The sequence below is a fragment of the Eucyclogobius newberryi genome, unplaced genomic scaffold, assembly GCF_026437365.1.
Source record: "Eucyclogobius newberryi isolate DKJ021-1_F unplaced genomic scaffold, fEucNew1.0.hap1 SCAF_334, whole genome shotgun sequence".
Taxonomy (NCBI): domain Eukaryota; kingdom Metazoa; phylum Chordata; class Actinopteri; order Gobiiformes; family Gobiidae; genus Eucyclogobius; species Eucyclogobius newberryi.
The window spans coordinates 58,839-84,209 of record NW_027315984.1 but is presented as its reverse complement, the minus strand read 5'-3'; the positions used below and the strand labels follow the sequence as shown (position 1 = coordinate 84,209).

Genomic DNA, 25,371 nt, shown 5'->3' with positions numbered 1-25,371 from the left:
AGCAAAAGTCCAATGAAGCCATGAGGAGGGTTGAGAGAGTGTGTTGTGTTGGTAAGAGAGATTGTGGTTTGTGGTGGGCGCCCTATGAAGAACATGCCAGCTCAGTCTAAAGCTGCCAGAATTTTATTTGGGCTCCTTAAGTTGTTAATTAAATGCACATTTAGAGAGAAATAAACCGGCTTCACAATTGAGTGAAAATTGATAACTGCACATTAAAGAGAGTTGTTTCATATATAAAAATAATATCTGTAAAATGACTTCTAAGCAAAGAAATATAACAAAATGTATATTGTTTTGTCTGGTCTTGTGACTCATACATGAAAAAGCCCATTGTCATTTTATTTGACAGTTTTATGGTTATTTTCAATATTTTCTAAATCTGCAGATAAAAGATGTCAGCGTACTGTTCAACTATATTCAATCATAATGTTCTGTATTGCATGCTAGAAAAGATATGTTTACTTGGATTCTTTCCACGTTTAATCCGGAAATGTATGAGCGATAAACATTGCGTGTCTAATAACCAGATTGTATGTAATCAAATCTGGGGCACTTTTGAAGCCAGTGTGAAAACGGCTCATGTTACATCCGTCTTCCCACAATCACTCACCACTTTTCACTTGCCCTTCACATGTTTTGACCTTTGGGTGGGATATTCTTTAATCTTAACTGGAAAGCTTGGTTTGACCCAAAGTTTGCCCCCCCACAGCATTCAGGCACCACCAGAGCATACAGATTCTTAGAGTCCATAGGTCCATTTCACCTCCAAACAAAAAGTATCAGTCTTATAGTCTGTCCTTGAGCTTCTGAGGTATAGTATATCCTCAGGGATCAATAAGCATCGCCATTGTTCCTCTGCTACGGACAGCTTAAATCGGTTCATATCAGTTTGTCTCTAAATCCCAGCTCATTCCTGTATGTGTGATTGCCTCTACAGATTCGCACCATGCATTGGCCAGGTGGACTCCGTCAGATCCCCACCTCTATCTGCAGCCAGGCTTGTCAAGCCGGGGAGCGCAAGAAGATTGTGAAGGGCATTCCTTGTTGTTGGCACTGTGAGCGCTGTGATGGCTATCAGTACCAGGCGGACACCTACACTTGTAAAATGTGCCGCTTTGATTTGAGGCCCAATGAGAACCACACAGGCTGCGTCCCAATCCCCATTGTGAAGCTGGAGTGGAGCTCCCCGTGGGCAGTCATCCCTGTGCTCATCGCTGTGGTGGGCATCATGGCAACATTGTTTGTGGTAGCCACGTTCATACGCTACAACGACACTCCCATTGTGAAAGCATCGGGTCGAGAGCTGAGCTATGTGCTGCTAACTGGCATCTTTCTTTGTTATGCCACCACCTTCCTCATGATTTCCTCTCCGGACGTCGGAATCTGCTCTCTGAGGAGAATCTTCTTGGGCCTGGGCATGAGTATTAGTTACGCAGCACTGCTCACTAAAACCAATCGCATTTACCGCATCTTTGAACAGGGCACTATGTCGGTGAGTGCCCCCCGGTTCATCTCGCCAGCCTCTCAGCTGGTTATTACCTTCACACTGGCCTCAGTGCAGCTGATCGGGGTGTGTATCTGGTTTGCAATGGATCCCTCTAAGGCCATCATTGATTATGAGGACCAGCGGACGTCCAACCCAACGATGGCCCGCGGAGTGCTGAAGTGTGACATCTCAGACCTGTCTCTCATCTGCCTGCTGGGCTACAGCATGCTGCTCATGGTCACTTGTACAGTCTACGCCATTAAAACCAGAGGGGTGCCAGAGACCTTCAATGAGGCCAAGCCTATTGGTTTCACCATGTACACCACCTGCATCATCTGGCTGGCATTCATCCCCATCTTCTTTGGCACATCACAGTCCACAGAAAAGGTAAGACGCATACTATTAGCATGAGAAAAGACATAAATGCAGACCACTTCACTTTAACTTCTTGAAGTATAAAACAGGAAATAGCAAACACTAACAACAGACCCATCTGTGAGATTAAAGGTATCTGATTTGACATTCTGGCATTATATTCAAATATAATTGGAAAGAACTGTCACAAATGCACATGTGCTTATGAAACTATGAAACGTATTCATACAAATGCATATTTTTTATCTATTATCACTCTGATTTTAAGACGTGTGTTTGACAAGTGGTTTAAAAATCAAGATAAAGACAGTTTTTCATCCGAACAAAATGAAGGCATTGTCTTGAGAGAAGCTCTTTCTTATACATCATCTGTGAGTTTTGAAGCGCATCCTATGATAGAAGTGCAGGCAGCGTGTAGCCCATGACTCACATGTATGTGACAGTTGTATGCCACAAAGCATTAGTGGCCAATGAAGTGTTTACCCAAACACAGACTCACGCTCGTATTCCCATGTCAAATCAATGTGCCGACCTCCTGAACCACAGACCTGGAGAGAGTCCAGTGGGAGGGATGGGAGGGATGGGAGGAAGCAGATCAAGGGCTGTCCAAAAGGGACTCACAAATGTAGGCAGAGCTTCAAACACACAATCAGAGCAGGCGCTGCTGTCCCGGGCCAAAAGGCTACAACAATGACAAAGTACAATTGGGTAGATCCGGCCGAGAGAGGGTTTTGGCTGTGTAACAAAAGAGACTCACGGGAGGACAGTGGTGAGGAAAGCCTTATTCTGGCATTGGCATTATCAAGCTGTGCCAGTGTGAATCTGACAGATGCAACAAATTAATCCTTACCTGCTTCGCTTAGGGAGTCAACCAAACAATTCATCAAAAATGTTGGCCTCAAAAACTGGCCCTGATTGTTACCTTTATGGATAAAACATCCTGGGTAGCTGGATGTGCATCATTTTACACCATCACCTAAATAGATTTTTACCATAAAGCATCACAAGATCTGTAAATGGAAGTGGCTCAACAATAACTGTCATTTATATTCAGCAATGCAATGTCTAATTCTATACTATTCATTTCATCTACTGTAATTGACAAGTTGATCAGAGCCCGTTGCATTATCAATTTTGACATTCCCATATTGATTCAAAATGTTCCACTCTACAAGATGGAAGACACAAAATACAAGGGTCCAAATTCCCATTATTTTCTCAAGACGATTGCACATCTAGCATTAGAGTTCTTTGTTTAATCACTCCATGTACTCTCTCCGAAGATGAAAGAGAACTACACAATCACACACACACAGATTGAGCTGCTTTTTGGAGGATGAAGTAATCCATTAGCCGGCATGGCACTGAATGGCAAAGTAGAGAAGAGAAAAAGATCCTTAAAATGGTCTCTCTGGCTTTTCCATTTCCACATCTCATCTCATAACATTAGCAGTACAAAGGTGAGAGCTATTCTATTCCAGCCACACAGCATTAACGCCACAATTACACCAGATGGCCACTTTATTAGACACACCTGTTCTAATGCGTCTGAAGGCCATTGAACTTAAAGAAACATCCAGAATCAGTCTGCCGATTTTCTTTGAACTTATCACATTATAAAGTCCTTTTCAGAACACAATGGCCCCACACTGAACAATGTGGTTTCATTGTGTGCCTTGAGCTATTGCCAGAACATAGCTGTAAACCATGTACAAGTTAATTCATAGACTCGCATAGACAAGAAGAGATAATGCAGTGGTTTTGTAGTTGCACTATACTTTTTAGCACAGAACTTGCCCGATAATCAGCTGGCAAGTGTAAGTGTAATTATAATAATCATGATAAAATTACGCGTCTGTCCTTGGAGATGTGATTAATCTTGACCCCAATTCTAACCTTAACCCAGCATAAAGACTGTAAATGACCAGGAACAGGAACATGGTTAGTCATTTCTTGATAATACAGTATTACATCAAGGATCAAGGACTGTGAAATATTACCAATGTTTTATTGTGCTATTAATTGCGACCTAAAACTATACTATTATCTTCTATACTTGTTCTCAGTATTTTGGACATTCATTTTGCTGTCCTTGCATAATACATTATTCATTCTACATATTCTCGTAAACAGCAGCGATAGCTTCTCCTGAGCTATTCCATAAACAGTGTTCTTATTTAAAGCCAATACCACCCCATAACTATCCTACTGTACATGACAAGTGGCCTTCTGTACTGGCTCCTGGCCTACGCTGGCAGCCATTAAACCTACACTATCTATCTAATCGTGTATTCATTTATCAACAGTTTATCGCAAGGTCCATGCGTCATCATTGTTAGTCATGTGTAGCCGGGTAAATGCATGACAGATAACCCGGGTGCGCTCATGGATTGCTCAAACTGGGGCATCTGGACTATCTCTAGTGCGTTATGGATGTGGCACCTGTAGAAACGGTCTGCATCAGAGGCTGTCAAAGGGAACGTGGAGACAGGATGGCGGACAATAGAGCACAGAAATGAGCCTAGTGCAACAACAGGCTTGGTTCAAATTCAATCAGGCCCCACAAAGGCCTCCGTGCTACTATTCGAATGCATGAATGGGCTGATGAGCTGAGTGGTGTCATTTATTTCGCCATGAAGTCTCCATCAGAGGATTGGCACGGCTCACCCCACAACGAGCAAAGTGCTGTAGTGACACTAAAGTCCAGGAAAAACAAAACTAAGATCACTAAGTTCAAACAGAAGAGCGGATGTGGCACTGGAGCTGCTGAGGAGGGCTAACTGTTACGCACAATTTACCCATGTTGCTGACAAACCAAGAGCATCTTTCCAGTTGCAGAAGGAAAACAAATCTGTGCATTGTGATGTCATATGTAGCCTGACATTTCAGTTGAAGCAGTTGTAGTTAAAGCTTCATAACAAGTACCACTATCTTGTCTTACGCTAGCTGTTTTTATTTTATTTTATTATTATAATTTTGTTTTATCTTTATTTTTCCCCTCCATTCCTTATTAGGAAATGAGAGGTTTTGTCTATAGGAGTTTTTGTTTATAAGAGTTTTGTTTATCAGAGTTCTTCTATTAAGAGTGTTTTTTTAAACTTCCTATAAGTTATCTGTCATTTTCCTCTGTATCTACCTGTGTTGCAACAATGAAATTTCCCCATGTGTGGACAATAAAGGAATATCTTATCTTATCTTAAGGTATTATTTGGCTTTCCAAGTACCACCAGCTCTAAACCCAAATTATAAGTTATGATTGGGGACATGGTTTAAAATAAGACTAAATCAAGTCTAAAAAAAAGACTAGAACATGGGTACGGTAGTTTTAAATTATGGAGCAGGACAAAGATATGCTATACCAAAGTCAGTTCAGGGACAAGGATAATTTTTATTGTATAGTGCATGGACCAACACTAAAATGGGAATGAACTAAAATGTTCTATGTATCTGTAAACACCTCTATAGTGAACTCAAGCCTCAGCAACACTTGCATTTAAGGTCTATTTCAATTACACAGCCATTTCCACATGTCCTATAGACAAACAACATTATTCAAAATGGCCTCCCACGGGCTCAATGATGCATAATGAAGATTGATGCTGCGCCACAAAGGGAGCAAATGCAACATTGGACTTTTGAGAACAGTTGTTGCATTCATTAAACCTACAGCGCTGCACCACCTCAGGGCCCAGCACTTGACCCTTGGGTGCTCTAGTAATGTGTGAAGAAGCACAGAAGCTAATCAAGGCCAAAAGGTTGTGAACTTAATAAATGACACTGTCCCATAAGAGAGCATTGTTGTATCTCCTCAGGCTCGTGTTTGTTTATTAGCTTAATTAAGGCAATTATCGTGGACTCTTTCAATGCTGAGCCTGTTTTAAAAGTCCCCATAGAGCGCAGTGAAATGGGAATTGTGAGCAGTTACTATGATCATTTACATTCTGCAACTAAAACTCTCCAGACGCACAGATTAAACTAGAATTATAGAATAGTGTACTGACAAAAACTACGTCAAGGTCATTAAACATATTACTGGGAGAACTTCAACTCGACTTAATTTATGTCCTCAACAGAGCCATTGATTTTTCAGCAATGAGAAAAAAGTGGAGTCTCATTAAAAACTATATAAATTCATTCATTGATCAGCGTTTCAGATAGAAATGGTCGCAGTGATAAAGGAGTGCAAAACGTATGGTGAAGAGGATCATCATTGTACAAGCTGCTCTCTCTCTCTACCTGTCTACCTGTCGAGTGATTCTTTGCTTGGATCTTAAAATGTCCATACAGCACATCATAGAAAATTATAACGCCGACTCAACTCATGTCTTGTTTGGATGACTGCATTTACTAAAAATCGGTTTTACGGGAGAGTTTACAAAGGCAGAACAGAATGTAAACTGCACAGCGTATGTTCCTACAATGTAATTACTAATACAAACCTTATAAAATAAAGATTAAATTGTTCTCAAACTCTCCAAGATATTTGTTAAACCTTCACATTTGAACACAAAATGTACAATAATGTTCACCTTACAGTTGATTTACCTTTGCTCACAACAGTTAAGTACAATGTCTAGCTTGACTTCATCATTGATATTGAAGTAAATCTTTCCTGACTGCTACTGACACTTAATATGACTAATAATGTGTAACCTTAATTTTGAAAATGGCATCACCCCGTCACGCCTATCATAGGCCTGCACTATTATTATTTCTTTGAAATAATGTTACTTGATTGCAATTAAAGGGTTATTCTCATAGCATTTTCTTTTAGTCCATGTACATAATTTAGTCACAATTGTTACAGTTTCTGTAATAAACCATAGCTAAATAGAGTTAAATACTGTACATGTTTCAGTCTCACTTACCTTATAAGAACTTTTACATGTATGTGAATCTTACACATAAACAGCTGAGATGCTTTATGCACTCAATCAATCAAACCAAACCACAGTGAGATAATTGCCGTTAAAACAAACCAGTGCAATATAACAAACACATAAAATGACGGCTGGTTTAGCGGTTCTGAACATCTCACAAACCACAATAAAATATACAGAGTGGGCCATACATTGGAAAAATAAAAATTGTTATGTTGGACAACAGTTTTTATTTATATAATATGCTCTACATGATTACCACAATCAATATTAATACACATATTAAAGGTGGTATGGACGATTTTTTTCAACGAATGTTTTATCATATTTCCTCATGGCGTGGATAAATCATTTGTCCTGCCACGTATCAATCATAAAACACACCTACCGCTCACCTGCAGCCGCGTCAGGCTCGTCCCCACGTTTCCGCGTGCCTAACCGCATGGATCTATCATAATATAGTTCCCTCAGTGAAGGGGGCAAAATGAAGACGGAGAAAGACAGTTCGAGCTGACGCAGAAGTGGACAGAAAACTACGGGAGACGAGCGATGCGATGCGCTCCGTTGCGCTCCGTTGCGCTCCGTTGCGCTCCGTTGCGCTAATAAACAAACGCACGTGTGTGTTGTATCAGTCCGCACGGGGAGTGCGCATGCGCACTTCCGCCTGCGTTCTCAAATCGCCGAAAAATCGTCCATACCGCCTTTAATATGTGTTTTCCACTGTTGATGAACTTTCTTAAGCACAGTTGGAGTCATGCTTGTAATGGCGTTAATGATGTTCTTGGAGATGATTTTTTGTCCCGTGTCTTTAGCTGATACTCCATGGCCTTCAAGTTCCCCCAAATGTATAAATCAAGAGGGGAGGGATCTGGGGATCTGGGAGCCCACTCCACGGGACCAGGCTGACCAATCCTACGTATGGAAACTTATGGTCTACCCTGTACATCACAATACAACACTAAAAGCATAAAAACACATTAAAATGTATTTTATTTAGTGAAAAGTATAACAAAATATTAAAAAAAAACAGTCTTGAGCTAAGATTTAAACATCACCAGGGTGTAAGGGCCTCTCACAACCTCAGGAAGACTATTCCAGATCTTTGCAGTGAAATGCTAATTTGTACACTCTATATCTATGATTAAACTTTATGTAGACCATGGAGTGCTTTATGATTCTTTGTGTTATTTACACAAGCATGCAATGGCCATCTAATGACATGTACTAATGGTGTGTATTTTTATGTGCGTGTACGTGCTCAGGAGGGCTGCAATGAGGAAACAGGGCTCTACCGGAGATGGATCTATTTCTGCCCTGGTTTAGTTATCTTCTGCGTCTGCAGACACGCCTGTATTGATTAAATAGATCAATAGGAAGTGTTTCAGACATGTTCGAGGTTCAAGTACATAATGGCGTATATGTACTGTACTAGTCATGTTGAGACAATTTACAGCACAAAAATAACGTTTGCTGGATGTTTTAAGTGTGCAGTGAAGGGTTCAGGAGATATATATATTTGTAGCAGAAGTACTTTATCATCTTACATTTCCAACTGAATCTGTTGAAAAAAGAATAATTCCAGATTAAGATACAAGAGATTTAAAATAATTCATAGAGCTAAAGATCAAACAGTACCAAACATTCTTGTTTGTGCGGTCAGGTCCACTGACCAATAGGTTGGTAGTGGGATTCCAGCTCCAGCAGATGAATTCTGCTGTTGTGTCCTTGGGTAAGAAACTTCACCCTCACCCTCACCCTCGTATACTGGTGTGTGAATGGGAGGAATCGACTATAAATATGGCCAACATATTCTTCATTGCCCTCCATGCATCTCATTTACGTGCAGGAAGTATAATTCAAGCTTGAGTGCCTTGCACTGTATACAATTGTGACCATTTACCATTGGTTTGAACTTTGGGTTAACTGAAAATCTCTTGAGATGTGATGACACAAACTCAATCTCTACACCTTTTTGTGCGGCAGACCAACAAACAAAAACAACTTGTTGTTTAAATCAATCCCTTAATTGACCCCTTGTAATTCTTTAAAGACCTTTTTAATGGACGCTAGAAATTACTATAGGAGGCAATACAAGCAGTCACATTTTTTCCCTGCTTGCTTCAAAAAAAAAGTTCAATCAAGTTGTGTTTTTCTAGAAGCTGTGAATGAATGGACATTGTGTTCTGACTGAGTGGCAGTAGACTTTCTTTAGCCTTTGTTGATATGATGAGAGCGTGTCCCAGAGGCAGCAGAGAGCGCCCAGAGCAGAGCACTGGTTAACAGTCCCCACAGCTGGTTCATGATGCCACATCTGTCCCTCTGTCCCACTGCCTGCCCTCTCCCAACAGTCTTTTCTCCTGCCAGCTCTGCCACAGGAGACGCGCTCTGGCTGCACACAGACATGGCCACAAGGCAAAGACAATATTGGGGAATAACAAGTGGGTCACTGCAGGGTCGTGTCGGAATTAAATACATGTCTTCTGAATTTGTTAAATAGTTTGCACTTTAGTCTGTAGGCCTTTTGCTACAATACAGAATCTCACTCACAGTAATTTTGTATAACACTTTTTAATTGGAGAAAGAAATGTGAGAATATGCTCCAAAAGTCTGGTTATTTGACCATAAAGATATTACCGGTACAATGATCAAATGCACCTCTTGTTATAGGGGAGGCATATTTAGAGTAAAGTGTTCTAAATGTCGGCATGTTTCCTATGCAACTGACAACACATCAGTGATTCAGGTTCAGCAATTCCGTGTACAGTTCAAGCTAGACAAAACTTAGTATAGATTTGAAAAAAGACATTTAATGGTGCATTATTTATAATTTTTGGTCAAGTATAAGGCCACCTCCTTGTTCCATGAAGATGTTATTGCTTGTTTAGAATGTTTTGCTGTATAGCGCGAAACATATTATCTCTGTGGAGAAATGCAGGAGAAACCACCAGGTTAAATTGCAGATCAAGGGTCTCATTATAAAGCTTGTTTATGTATTATGCAGTACTGTCACGGCCACCCTCTGCACCATACATAAGATCGATAAAACGTCCACTAGGTGCAGGACTTTTCCTATCTCTGTACAAACTGAGATCTTCCCATACGCTCTGTGCAAAGTCTGGAGACACAGGGACAAAATGGCACTCATGGAGAAGTGTAAAAGTGAAGAGAGTTTGAGGACGTGTCTGATGCAGGAACTCATCAGCAAATACATTTTATAAGATGACACAAAGCTGTGTGCACTCATGCACTCTCTGTCAGTCTGGGCGCGGTGACCTTTTTGGCCCAACACAGAGAGGATTTCGATTCGTGAATGGGTTTATGAAACAGACCTGAGAGAAAACTCAGGAGGACACAGTTCCATCACATTACATTTGTCTTTACGCGCCGCATGCTTAGATCAATAGTTCAAATGATCCATCCTGACCCAAGCCAGTGCACTGTCTAAACTGACCCAAACAGTCGGACCCAGAATATTCCCTTCATCTTTTAGTAATAGAACTTTCTCTTAAGAGCCCTCCCTGAGTACATGATGGATGTGCATGACTCCCACACAAAGAGCAGTTGTATTGGCAGAATCAGAGCGTCTAATATGCTTCATGTGTTACATGCGCTTGTCTCTGCTGTAGCAGAAGCGTTTCTCCCTCAGCCGCTGATCCACGTATCTGTCCCTTGCTGCTTTCGCACTTTCAGGAAGGGCATCCATGTGTCTCCATGTGCGCTCACAACCCCTCCTTTGATCATTCAGACCGCTGCATCCACATATCTATGTGCATGAACAGGGCCAAATATACCACTGGCATTTAAATGTACTAAAAGTCTGAAACTACAACTATATCTATGACTACAGCCTATCAGGAAGTGTAGGCTAGTAAAAGACAATTGAGTCTGTCATTTAATTAAACTAAGATGGATGATTTGTTGCAATCACTATTATTATATACTAGTATTTTCATTTGTATTAAAGAATTTGATGTGACTGCGTGCTACTGCATCTATCCATTGCTCTGTCCTGCGTGTCTCGGTCAAACCCACTGATTATTGGCTCATCTATAAATCTCTATCTATAAAACCAAGTGCGCTCAAAGATCAACAACAACGTCACGCAAGCCTCTAGTGGCCACTTTCCTACACAAGGCAAAATTCCTACGCAATTCTTTATAAACAAAACCCCAGATCTGTGGAGACTAGTGTGTGTTTTTCAAAGTATGTGTTTTGGGGGCTGTCTGTTTATGAGAGATGAAGGTCCATTGACTTGCAACATAATTGACTATGTTATATCCAAATCCAAAACTAGTACAACAGAAAATGAAACAAGCAAGGTGGTTTTGGTTGGTCGGGCTTACACTCAAATTGTAAATGAGATACCATATAAAAATGTCTTTATCACACTGTACATTGGCCTCAATAGTGAAGTCTTAACTCCGGCTTGGCAAACTCGCGGGTCAATGGCTGCTCCAATTAGAAAGATACACAGCAGATGCCACTTGCACTATACAGAAAAATAATGTGGGTTATACATATGTTTTAATGTATTACTCATTCTATAATACATAACATAACAGCAACAAAGTTTGTTTTTGTTTTTAAATTGTGGATGCTTTAAAAAAAAAAATTGACCTTTGATTTTGAACTTTATTTAATCAGGAAAGTCCCACTGAGCTTTTAAAAACTTTTTCAAGGGAGTACTGGCTCCAGAGGGGAGGAGCCTACTGTTCATGTATGTTTGTTTGTTTGTTTGTTAGCTGCATAGCACAATGTTTTGTTTACCGCTATATGAACAAAAAATTGTTCTTTATCTAATCTGAAGAAAACCCTGAAAGGTCATATACATTGTACACATTGAGCTTCTACAAGAGGTGGTAGCTGTGTTGTCTCAATGTGCAGAGCTACTTTTGCGCAGTCCTTTTTCTCTGCCAACATTATTTTTGAATGATTGATGAGCTCTAAACTAATAGAAACTATTTGAAAACTAAATTGATTGCAAGATTCCACCAAAAATGTTCACACTGACAAAGGCAGAAACTGTTTTAAACATATTATCTACATATTATTTTGTATATTACTAACATGCGTTGTGTATTTGTATGCGTGTTTTAGATTTCCTACAAACAGGTGTTGAAAACTAAATTCAAACGAAAACACTCAAGCACCTGCACCTTGTCCAGTGAGATTGTGATGTCCATAATCAACATAAGAATAATAATCAAAGAACAATGTAGGTATCTTAATATGACCACATTTGACTTTTTCCTTCCCACAGCTGTGCATCCAGACGACCACGCTGACCATCTCGGTGAGCCTCAGTGCCTCTGTGTCGCTGGGATTGCTCTACATGCCCAAGGTGTATGTGGTGCTCTTCCACCCGGAGCAGAACGTTCCCAAGCGGACGCGCAGTCTGAAGGCTGTTGTCACCGCCGCCACTATGTCCAACAAGTTCAACCCCAAGGCCGGCCTCAGACCCAACGGGGAAGCAAAGACCGAGCTGTGCGAGAGCCTGGAAACACAATGTAAGTACACAGCACTCCTGGCCACAAATCTTCTTCAGATCAGTGTTCCTGTTTGAAAGTGCATAACACAGAGGTGGAATATAAGCATCCACAGCTAAATTATGTCTTTTCAGTGTTTATCTTTTGGAGGATTATTTTCTATATTTTATAATAGTCCATGTACACCGTATAGTACTCCATGTACACCGTATAGTACTCCATGTACACCGTATAGTACTCCATGTACACCGTATAGTACTCCATGTACACCGTATAGTAGTCAATGTACACCGTATAGTAGTCCATGTACACCGTATAGTACTCCATGTACACCGTATAGTACTCCATGTACACCGTATAGTCGTCCAGTGTAGACCATATAGTACTCCATGTACACCATATAGTAGTCCAGTGTAGACTATATAGTAGTCCAGTGTAGACTATATAGTAGTCCAGTGTAGACTATAGTAGTCCAGTGTAGACTATATAGTAGTTCAGTGTAGACTATAGTAGTCCAGTGTAGACTATAGTAGTCCAGTGTAGACTATATAGTAGTCCAATGTAGACTATGGTAGTCCAGTGTAGACTATATAGTAGTCCAGTGTAGACTATATAGTAGTTCAGTGTAGACTATAGTAGTCCAGTGTAGACTATAGTAGTCCAGTGTAGACTATATAGTAGTCCAGTGTAGACCATATAGTAGTCCATGTACACCGTATAGTAGTCCAGTGTAGACTATATAGTAGTCCAGTGTAGACTATATAGTAGTCCAGTGTAGACTATATAGTAGTCCAGTGTAGACTATAGTAGTCCAGTGTAGACTATATAGTAGTCCAGTGTAGACTATATAGTAGTCCAGTGTAGACTATATAGTAGTCCAGTGTAGACTATATAGTAGTCCAGTGTAGACTATAGTAGTCCAGTGTAGACTATAGTAGTCCAGTGTAGACTATAGTAGTCCAGTGTAGACTATATAGTAGTCCAGTGTAGACTATAGTAGTCCAGTGTAGACTATATAGTAGTCCAGTGTAGACTATAGTAGTCCAGTGTAGACTATATAGTAGTCCAGTGTAGACTATAGTAGTCCAGTGGCGACTATATAGTAGTCCAGTGTAGACTATATAGTAGTCCAGTGTAGACTATATAGTAGTCCAGTGTAGACTATAGTAGTCCAGTGCAGACTATATAGTAGTCCAGTGTAGACTATATAGTAGTCCAGTGTAGACTATATAGTAGTCCAGTGTAGACTATATAGTAGTCCAGTGTAGACTATAGTAGTCCAGTGTAGACTATATTAGTCCAATGTAGACTATATAGTAGTCCAGTGTAGACTATATAGTAGTCCAGTGTAGACTATAGTAGTCCAGTGTAGACTATAGTAGTCCAGTGTAGACTATATTAGTCCAGTGTAGACTATATAGTAGTCCAGTGTAGACTATAGTAGTCCAGTGTAGACTATATAGTAGTCCAGTGTAGACTATATAGTAGTCCAGTGTAGACTATATAGTAGTCCAGTGTAGACTATAGTAGTCCAGTGTAGACTATAGTAGTCCAGTGTAGACTATAGTAGTCCAGTGTAGACTATAGTAGTCCAGTGTAGACTATATAGTAGTTCAGTGTAGACTATATAGTAGTCCAGTGTAGACTATATAGTAGTCCAGTGTGGACTATATAGTAGTCCTAGTAGTCCAGTGTGGACTATATAGTAGTCCAGTGTAGACTATATAGTAGTTCAGTGTAGACTATATAGTAGTCCAGTGTAGACTATATAGTAGTCCAGTGTAGACTATAGTAGTCCAGTGTAGACTATATAGTAGTCCAGTGTAGACTATATAGTAGTCCAGTGTAGACTATAGTAGTCCAGTGTAGACTATAGTAGTCCAGTGTAGACTATATAGTAGTCCAGTGTAGACTATAGTAGTCCAGTGTAGACTATAGTAGTCCAGTGTAGACTATATAGTAGTCCAGTGTGGACTATATAGTAGTCCAGTGTAGACTATAGTAGTCCAGTGTAGACTATAGTAGTCCAGTGTAGACTATATAGTAGTCCAGTGTAGACTATATAGTAGTCCAGTGTAGACTATAGTAGTCCAGTGTAGACTATAAAGTAGTCCAGTGTAGACTATATAGTAGTCCAGTGTAGACTATAGTAGTCCAGTGTAGACTATAGTAGTCCAGTGTAGACTATATAGTAGTCCAGTGTAGACTATAGTAGTCCAGTGTAGACTATATAGTAGTCCAGTGTAGACTATATAGTAGTCCAGTGTAGACTATAGTAGTCCAGTGTAGACTATATAGTAGTCCAGTGTAGACTATAGTAGTCCAGTGTAGACTATAGTAGTCCAGTGTAGACTATATAGTAGTCCAGTGTAGACCATATAGTAGTCCATGTACACCGTATAGTAGTCCAGTGTAGACTATATAGTAGTCCAGTGTAGACTATATAGTAGTCCAGTGTAGACTATAGTAGTCCAGTGTAGACTATATAGTAGTCCAGTGTAGACTATATAGTAGTCCAGTGTAGACTATATAGTAGTCCAGTGTAGACTATATAGTAGTCCAGTGTAGACTATATAGTAGTCCAGTGTAGACTATAGTAGTCCAGTGTAGACTATAGTAGTCCAGTGTAGACTATATAGTAGTCCAGTGTAGACTATATAGTAGTCCAGTGTAGACTATAGTAGTCCAGTGTAGACTATATAGTAGTCCAGTGTAGACTATAGTAGTCCAGTGTAGACTATATAGTAGTCCAGTGTAGACTATAGTAGTCCAGTGGCGACTATATAGTAGTCCAGTGTAGACTATATAGTAGTCCAGTGTAGACTATATAGTAGTCCAGTGTAGACTATAGTAGTCCAGTGTAGACTATAGTAGTCCAGTGTAGACTATAGTAGTCCAGTGTAGACTATATAGTAGTCCAGTGTAGACTATAGTAGTCCAGTGTAGACTATATAGTAGTTCAGTGTAGACTATATAGTAGTCCAGTGTAGACTATATAGTAGTCCAGTGTAGACTATATAGTAGTCCAGTGTGGACTATATAGTAGTCCAGTGTAGACTATATAGTAGTTCAGTGTAGACTATATAGTAGTCCAGTGTAGACTATATAGTAGTCCAGTGTAGACTATATAGTAGTCCAGTGTGGACTATATAGTAGTCCAGTGTAGACTATATAGTAGTCCAGTGTGGACTATATAGTAGTCCAGTGTAGACTATATAGTAGTTCAGTGTAGACTATATAGTAGTCCAGTGTAGACTATATAGTAGTCCAGTGTAGACTATAGTAGTCCAGTGTAGACTATATAGTAGTCCAGTGTAGACTATATAGTAGTCCAGTGTAGACTATAGTAGTCCAGTGTAGACTATAGTAGTCCAGTGTAGACTATATAGTAGTCCAGTGTAGACTATAGTAGTCCAGTGTAGACTATAGTAGTCCAGTGTAGACTATATAGTAGTCCAGTGTGGACTATATAGTAGTCCAGTGTAGACTATAGTAGTCCAGTGTAGACTATAGTAGTCCAGTGTAGACTATATAGTAGTCCAGTGTAGACTATATAGTAGTCCAGTGTAGACTATAGTAGTCCAGTGTAGACTATAAAGTAGTCCAGTGTAGACTATAGTAGTCCAGTGTAGACTATAGTAGTCCAGTGTAGACTATATAGTAGTCCAGTGTAGACTATAGTAGTCCAGTGTAGACTATATAGTAGTCCAGTGTAGACTATATAGTAGTCCAGTGTAGACTATAGTAGTCCAGTGTAGACTATAGTAGTCCAGTGTAGACTATATAGTAGTCCAGTGTAGACTATAGTAGTCCAGTGTAGACTATATAGTAGTCCAGTGTAGACTATAGTAGTCCAGTGTAGACTATAGTAGTCCAGTGTAGACTATATAGTAGTCCAGTGTAGACTATAGTAGTCCAGTGTAGACTATATAGTAGTCCAGTGTAGACTATATAGTAGTCCAGTGTAGACTATATAGTAGTCCAGTGTAGACTATAGTAGTCCAGTGTAGACTATAGTAGTCCAGTGTAGACTATATAGTAGTCCAGTGTAGACTATATAGTAGTCCAGTGTAGACTATATAGTAGTCCAGTGTAGACTATGTAGTAGTCCAGTGTAGACTATATAGTAGTCCAGTGTAGACTATATAGTAGTCCATGAGGCAGAGAACCTAAACCAATAGCCTATTAAAGTCTCCTGGGGCAGTAGATCATATATATATATTCCACATGAAATTGTTTTGCCTGTGAAAACATTTCTTTCTCACCAAACTAAGTAACACACTAGCACATTCATTATCACATTAAATGCTATGCAATGAAACAAAATAAACATTTAGTGTGTTCGTGTTCATTTGCATTTCAGGAAATACTACTGAGATCAGAGATACTTCACTTTGCCTAATTGACTTCAGCCAGTCTATGGAATATGCCAAAGCAAAGTAGACAATAATATTTATTTATTTTCTACTTGGATCATACATACTATACTTAAATTGAATTGTTGTTTAATGTTTTGGTATTGGTCGCTTTTAAGCCAGTATTCACAAGACACTTTTGAGAGCCTTTTGCAGCTCCAATATCCATGTTTGGGCATCTGAAAAACGAATGTTAGACTCGTAGCAGAGTAAAATATAGCTAACTATTAAGCGGTGTACCATCTTATTTAACGCATCATTGATTTGAGCAAATTTCCCCCAGCCGTTAATTTACAGAAGCGAACAGGAGTGAGTGTTGCATCTATGTAAAATGTATTAGTGGGTTTACAATTGAAAAGATGGAGGTGGCATTAGAGGCAAGAAAGAATGAATTACCGTTGTCACAAAACTGGTGGGTGGTGAATTCACAATGCACCCTTGTCTCAATTGAAACTCATGGAAAGAGCAGAAGATTGGTATTGATGTTGGTAAAGCATCAAGGCTAAAGTGGGAAGAAAACACATTTGTCATAAACACTGTTTTCTAGTTAATTCAATCGTTTGGTTCTCACTCAGCACGGAGTCTGTGCTTAATTCAGCAAAAAACAAAATTAAAAAGAAGAAAATAAAGCAGTTTACAGGGTCAGTTAAAAGCAAGTGTGTCTGGACATCTGTATCACAGTGTGTTGATGATTGGGTTTATAGGAAACAATATCTTCACTGACATCAATGTTGGTTTAGACACAGAGAAAGATATTGATCCTAGACTCAAATTCATATTTCTATCATTACTATGCCTGCAATGTGGAAGTACTCATATTTCCCCACTTCCGTATCTGGGCCTTTAAACGCCTCTAGTAACTGTCTGTTCCTCCGTCCACTCAGACTTACTCAGTACTCACTCATTCACAGTAAGTCTTTCTGAATGAGACAACTTTTGCAAATCTCACCCCCTGCTGTCTAGATAATCCTTTTCTATTGATCCCATCTAGAGGAAAGTACTTTTAATCTTACAATTCACAAAAAAGAGAGGTCTCGTTATGAAGCATATGGTCTTTGTTTATCCTCTTCTTCCATAGACCAGCTCTGCGATCAATACCTCAAATGTGCTGCGCTGTAGTAAACAACCATGATCGTCATCACACTATGACTCACTGGGATTATTCTGGTGTTTTTCCGATTCCCATCATCTCTTTGACAGATAAGTAGAATCGTGGCTTAAAAAACAAGTGGATTTTTGTGTTGAGTAACGCCTTCATGATTAATTATACACATGTTATATTTATTTCATGTTTGGGATTAAAATGATCTACCTTGCATGTATTCAATTGCCGGTGTTTTATGTTGCTTAAAACACATTGAATTCTTACTGTGAATGGGGTCACCTCTCAACGGATGTGATCTGTATTTTTCAGGTGCTTGTTTCCATGGAGATAAGCTTTACATCCCAGGCAAAGCAATAGCATCGCCACAAGTGCTGCACCTTTAACCTGAAAACCAAATCAAAACTATGTCTGTGACAAAGTTTCTGTGACAATGTGCTGCAACAACATGGGAACATTCAATCTAACATTAGGTTTTTTTTTTTGCAATGGTTTCTTTTGTGTCTTTTGTTACAGCCAGAGATAGTCCTAGAATTGATTGGCAACAGCAATCTTTCCTGATAGAGCTTAACTTTTACTGTGCACAGAGATTTGAATGGGCATAATTTGTCATTGTCACCGGCAGTGTGGATTTAAGTTTTGATGAAATTGAAAAAATCCTGTCTGGGCAAGCTCCGCCACCAAGAGTGGAGATGTGGTGGAGATATGTCAAGTTTATCTGCTCCACCTCAGTGAATCACTTAACACACAGTCTGCAGAGACAGGGGGAAAAGCTAAGGTCTGATGGCTGAGGGAGGCCTGTGTGGGTGGTGGGGCTAACAGCGAAGGCCCAGGGTGCTCCCTATTGGCAATAAAAGGCAGGGGGAAGGGGAGCAACGGTGATAAAATAGATTTGGTTGGTGCACGATCACATAGGTGTGATTAGAATATGAAAGTGCTTCAAGAAAACTAAAAGGAACCATTATGAAACTACATCCAAGCTGAAACAGGACTAAACAAATGGCCACTTATTGTGAAGAAGCAGCACATTTTTGTTAGAGGCATTTTAGGGTATAGCTTTTACACTTGTTTGGATCAGGTTCTGGTTTGGTTTAAGTTAGTTCTTATGTAGACATCGTTTGGTGCTGTTCTAATCCTGGTTTAGTCCTGGTCTATTCAGACTGGTCTATTTAGTCTGAATTAAATAGGCCCGAGCCCCAGCAGGGGGAGGGCCTATTGCTCCCGCAACGCTGCCGAAGGCAGCGTTGCAACTGTCTGACCAAACATGCGGGCGCAGCCCGCATGTTTGGTACCCCGTCGCCCCTGGCAAGTACAGTGAACTAGCCCATGCCGAAGGCATGGATCATGCATACTTACTCCTGCTATGACAGAAATAGTCAACAATTAGTGAATGGGCGTAGCCCATTCACTAATTGTTGACAACAGCAGCGCGAAGCGCTGCATTCCTCCAAAAACCCTCCTGGCATCGTCCCGTACGCGAGAATCCATGCCGCAGGCATGGGCCATGCTTGTATCTGCTCAAATCAATGGAAGTCTATGGGGAGTGGGCGGGGCATCCCGACGGAATAGGGAGTGACGAGCGCGTAAGCGCTCGTAATGATGATTCCACCCCATGGCGGCATCGGGAAGGCTTAGAGCTTTCAAACGATGTATCATTTGTTGTTATAGTAAAAACGGCTATATTGTTTTTGCTAAAAATATTATTATTATTATTATTATTATTATTTTTCTTGTTCTTCTTCAGCGCTTTGATCTCTAATTTGACCCCCTGAACATGCTCAAAAACTCACCAAACTTTGCCCAAAATTCAGAATCGGCGAAAAATTTTATTTTTTCTGGGCCATTTTTTTTTTCGTTAAAAAATGGCGCGACAGCGCCACCGACAAAAGTCAAAATACATTGCGCCTATGGGAGACGCCCCGAGGTCAACTTTGGCGTAAAGCTACGAAATTCGGGACACGCATTCCTCTCGTGAGGATAAACAAAAAAAATCATTGTGGCCACGCCCCCAAACTTACCCTATGGCCGCCATCTTCCTTTGAAAATGAAAACAAGCTGAGTTAGCCATTTTGTTTACGTCAAACTTTGACGAACTCCTCCTAGGGCGTTTTGCCCACCGACTTCAAAATCGGCGTACGTCCTCTGGACAAGTGGGGCATCTAAAGTTATTCAATTTTTTGAGATACCTTTTACGGTCTGTGTGCGGCGCAGCCGCAAAGTTGGACAACTTATTTTGGAATATTGCAGGTCTAAAAATTGCTCCCATTTGATCAAAACCAGTCCGATTAGGACCAAATTTGAATCAGTTGTTAAACTTTCTAGTTTGGACCAGTTTAGGCTGACAAAATTGAAATGGCAGTGATAGCGCCCCCTACAGAGTGACCTTTAAATTAACATTGAAGGTCAAAAATTAGTTTTACCAAAATTGTCTAAACTTTACCCAAAATTCTATTTTGCCGTCCCGATCACAAAAGCCAATCACAAAAATGCCTAAATTTTTACGCCGTAGTCGTAGCGATGACAGAAACCTCCCATGTTATCCCTATGGGAAAACCACAAAATCTCTCAAATTACCACATTTTTATGTTTTACACTTTAACGAAGTCCTCCTAGTGCGTTTTGCCCACCAACCTCAAAATCGGTGTACGTCCTCTAGACAAGTGGTGTATCTAAAGTTATCCAAATTTTAAGGATAACTTTTACGGTCTTTGTGCGACGGAGCCGCAAACGTTTCCCAGAATTCTGACTATTTGGCCTTCAGAGTGGCCTATAAACAATAGAGTTTTTCCAAATGACATGATATTTTGAACGAAATTCTAATTTGCCATCCTGATCATACAAGTATGAGAGCCAAAGTCATATTTTGTACGGCGTAACCGTAGCGTTGACAGAAACATCCCATGTTATCCTTATGGGAAAATCGTAGAATCGCTCAAATCACCACATTTTTACGCTTCACACTTTAACAAACTCCTCCTAGGGCGATTGTCCGATCAAGTTCATATTTGGAGAATATCATCTACACAAGCGGGGCATCAAAACTTACCCATATTTTGATTCTAAGTGCTACGGTCTCTGTGTGGCGGACCCGCAAATATATGTCAGAAATGGGAAAACAGCGAAATCTCTAAAATCACCACATTTTTACGCTTCACACTTTAACGAACTCCTCCTAGGCCGATTGCCCGATCAAGCTCATATTTGGGGAAAATCATCTACACAAACGGGGCATCAAAAGTTATCCATATTTTGATTTTAAGTGGTACGGTCTCTGTGCCGTGGAGCTGCAAATATACTGTCACAAATGGGAAAAACGCCAAATCCTTGAAATGTTCACATTTACGCTTCACACTTTAACAAACTCCTCCGTGGGCAATAGCTCGATCAAGCTTTACTTTGGGAAAAATTATCTACACAAGCGCGGCATCAAAAGTTATCCATATTTTTATTCGAAGTGCTACGGTCTCTGTGCGGCGGCGCAGCAAATTTGACTGACACTTGTGTTCATTTGCACTGGATTGGCCATGTCCAATGTGTCGCCGTCTGTCAAGTTCTTTTTTTATTCAACACACAATAAGGGCGCCATCTTTATCAAGTCAAAAGCGCAGAGTCGGAAGGCCGGCGGCCCGCGAGGGCCGTTGGATGCCGCTTGCGGCTTTAATTCCTATTTCTTTTTCTTTTTTTTTAGAAACAAGTTGATATCATAACTCATTTCAAATGTAGTAGTCTGAAAATGACTATTTGAAGTTTATACGTCTTGATTTGTAAAACATTGTCCAGATGACTACCTTTGAACCTTTTACTATGTCAAATGTGATGTTCTGCAAGTGTGAATGCACAAATGGTATGTGATTGAAACAGATTTAGGGTGTTTTACTCCAGTGGTTTAAGTCAGAATAAAAGTTTATTATTGAGGATTTTGCAGATCATTTATTACAACAAACTCAAATCAAGTTCATACATTTTAATTTGCCAAAACACAAAATTTAAGGGACGTTCCTCTAGTTTATTTAAACATTACGTTAAGGATATGGACAAGTAATGTAGTTTATTTTGTTTACAGTGTGGCAAAGAAAACCTGTCAAACTAAATACAATTCAGCAACAATAGCTGATGTTACTGATGTTAAGACTAGAGAACAGTCTTAAGTCACTTGATCACAGTGTAAGTAGCACCTGACATTTGAAAGACTCTGCACATGTACGCCTTAAAATAAACAACATTGTCTCTCACCTTTGAATGTGTGAAATCACAACAACACGCAACAGCAATAATCTTTTCTTTTTCCCCCTCTTTTTTTCCACAGCCACGAAGCAAACCTACATCAGCTACAGCAACCATGCGATCTAAAGGACAGCGCATCTCCAGTTAGTGTCCACGCGAAAATATCACTTACAAACAAATGAAAGGATCACAAAAGATGTGGCTGTTATTGTGTCTGAGAGAAAAGAAAGTGCTAATAATTGTAAGGTTTCATCTACTGTCTGCGTCACAAACACAACGATACTGACAGAATGAAGAAGAGTTGCATGGCAGAGGCCTTACTATATTGGATCGTTTACAATGTGCTCTCGGTCTTGAACACATGGACAAACTGATTATCAATCAAAGCATCAGGTGTTCTCAATGTTCCTTCAGGATATCATCAAGGAGAGTATGACAAAAAAAAATGAAAATATATATATATATATATATATATATATATATATATATATCCATGGATTTATGAAAGAGATTTATGTGGCTGGAATCAGTGATCATCGCAATGCAAGAAACTGTCCCTCTTTGGGGATTCCTTGGACTTTGCCTCTTAAAATGGTCTCTGCTGATTTGAGCATGCCAGTTTCAACATCTAGTATTGTGTTGTTAAAAAATAAAATGTTTGAAAAAAAAAAAAAGAAAAAAAAAAGAGAAAAGAGTATCTTCGGAATGCGTTTCAAAAATCTGTTGCACCGTTGTTACTATTGTTTGGGCCAACGCCTTATGTACGTTTACGGTGTTCTCAAAATGGTGAAGGTCTAGTACGTGTTTCTGTGTGCTTAAGTGAGGCCCTGATTTGTATTACCAGCTGGCTCAAAGGCTGCCAGTGCCCTCTGCGAATATACTCTGTGCTTTCAAATAGGAGCTAATGGCCAACAGACGCCGCAGAGTGGGATCATATTGTTAGGTGTCATCCTGGGTGATCCGCCCCATCACTGCCACAAGCTTACTCCAGCTAAGGGTAACGCTGCACGGATCCATCAGGAGGGAATAAAGACAGAGCGCACACCTTGAGATCATTGCGCTCTACTCCCTGAAGGCGAGATCTGTAATGTACCAGCGGCTGAAACTGAATTTGTCACATACATTATCCTCATAAGGCACCCTCTTGACCGGACACTAAAAGGGGTCACCCTCGTAAAAGAGGTCCCGATCTCAATGGGTTCTCAACTGGTTAAATAAAGGTTAAGTAATACATAAATTCCAAGGTATAACAGTACACAATATCTTCATCATTCACCTGATTTAACCCTGGCTTTGTGTGGCACCGAGGAAAAACATAAGCAAAATGGATCATTTGTGTTGTAAATTCAATGCTGCTTCTCATGTCTGCGCTGTATTCCTTTAAACACCTCATTTGTTTTGCAGAATAAAATGTGAGCGCTCGACAAATTAAGTGGCAAGTTAATGTATGTTATTAAATAGGCCGATGATGTCTGCTTTATGTCCTGACATGTCCAACACTGGGAGAAAATGTACAAAAAGATACAGTGCCTGGCTATCTGATGATGTATTTGTTAAAGCTCATAAAAATAATGAAGTGTGTGAAGCATGTTATTTTTTTTATACAAAGTTTTATTTGTATTAAAAATGGTCTCAAACTTAACGTTGCTTTTTACGTTTTTCTTACAACAAGAAATAACTAGCTTGCTCACCTAGCATTTTATTCACATTAGTCTGCTTGAATTTGAGGTTGAAGAATGCCAGAAGTTGCAAGAATGGGACTAATGAATGGCAAAAACACAAATAATATTAGGAATCATTGCCAGTTTCGTCATAGAACTTGCTGTTGATTTGAGGTGCTCTGTATTGCTGAACAGAAGCCACATTGTTGAAGGTTGTTTGATTGCATGTCGCCGGCGCATATAAAGCCAAGGGTAATGTCGTTGTTATATGGCACCTGGATAAAGAGTAAACACACAAAGAATAAAGCAAACAAAGCAGACTTCAGCTCCAACAACAACACTGCTCACCGTTCTAAAGTTCACTCATTATCAAACAGAACTAATTAACTCTGACGATAGAGCTTCCCCTGCAGCTCTCAATATCAGAAAATATTATTATTATTATTTTTTTTCTCTTTTCTTTCTTTCTTTCTTTCTTTACCATAATAATACAGTATAACCACACACATCACAATACTAAACATTAAAAAAAGAGCCAGGGTTTTTCAGGAGAGTTGTCTCGCACAGGGAGATGACGAACACTTCAAACACCTCGAAAATACATATTTAACCATCGCGGGGACTTTCAAAGACGGTCAATAAGGTGAAAATGTTACTTAGTTCTGCTTTAACTGGCAACATCTTCTATGCTTTGGTATGACATGCTGCATATCGAGATAGTGATAAGTCAGTGCAACTCGGAGTAGGTACGAGAGCAAACCTTCGTGTTTTCGTTCTTTACCATTGACACCAACATAGACTGCGTCGTCTTATGTAAATAGCTTTATCAATGATTGGCAGCACAATTGCTCCTGTGTATTTACTGATTAAACAACTTTGTCAGCCTGCAGGACAAGAAGACAAAAGCTGCCAGGGCGGGAATAATATGTTGCCACAAGCTTCGGATAATAGCAGTGAAAAGAGCGAGGATTGTGGGTGGGAAACGTAAAATTATTTCAAATTAATGGTTAGCCAGTGGTTGAAACAGGGACCTCAGTTTGCAGCGAGCTCTCAGCATCTCATCTTCCCCTGCCCCCACGATCCTTTACCCCCCACGAGGACAAAGGAGCCTGGGAAATTACAGTGTGTGCAAAGCAAGGGTCTTGAATGCATAGCTGTGCTTCTAGGTTGGTGCATCATCTTCACAGAGAGGAGACATAATGAGGTGCTGCGGTGTCCCAGGTTTATCTGTACATGACGCACACCTTACAACATCGGAGAACTTTGATCAAAAAGAGAGAGATGGGGGGCGGACTGTGGCGGCTGGTGCATTAATATTAACATCTTATAGTTCCTTTTCTACATGCCTCGTAATTATGTAACGACGCTTGCATCTTGACGCTCCTGGCAAGAATTTACTGGTGTTTTGACAGTGGATAAACTAAATAAATACATAAATATATTACTGGCTACTCATGATGAAGATATAGGATGTAATAGTCGCTGTTTATAAAGATTAAAGCACACAAAAGCAATGTGTGTTTTGTTTTAATCCTGCAACAATTACAGCAGAATATATTATAGATTTCTTCACGATCACTGCAGTTGGAACTAATTGAAGTAAGTAAGTGAGTTGTGAAGAGGCAGGAGACAGGATGTGTATTGCGTGAGAACTTTATTAACCTGGAGACATGGACACTCAACACATTGTGGTGTTGTTTACGGCTGCTAAATTAATTGCAATCGAGTTGAAATCGCAATTT

At 39.9% G+C, this 25,371-nt stretch overlaps 1 protein-coding gene across 1 annotated transcript; it reads left to right on the top strand.

Annotated features, from left to right (window-relative positions):
• Positions 1-932: 932 nt before the first annotated feature.
• Positions 933-22,431, top strand: LOC140375627 (metabotropic glutamate receptor 4-like). The gene is made up of 3 exons (XM_072461893.1): positions 933-1,873; positions 12,002-12,248; positions 22,051-22,431. Exons 1-3 carry the CDS (start codon positions 947-949, stop codon positions 22,092-22,094), a joined length of 1,218 nt encoding a protein of 405 aa, XP_072317994.1. The 5' UTR covers positions 933-946; the 3' UTR covers positions 22,095-22,431.
• The last annotated feature ends 2,940 nt before the right edge of the window (positions 22,432-25,371 follow it).

Coding starts and splice junctions, on each gene's coding strand:
- LOC140375627 (XM_072461893.1), top strand. CDS start 947: ATGCATTGGCCAGGTGGACTCCGTCAGATCCCCACCTCTATCTGCAGC. Junction 1,874..12,001: donor CATCACAGTCCACAGAAAAG/GTAAGACGCATA, acceptor TCCTTCCCACAG/CTGTGCATCCAGACGACCAC. Junction 12,249..22,050: donor CGAGAGCCTGGAAACACAAT/GTAAGTACACAG, acceptor TTTTTTCCACAG/CCACGAAGCAAACCTACATC.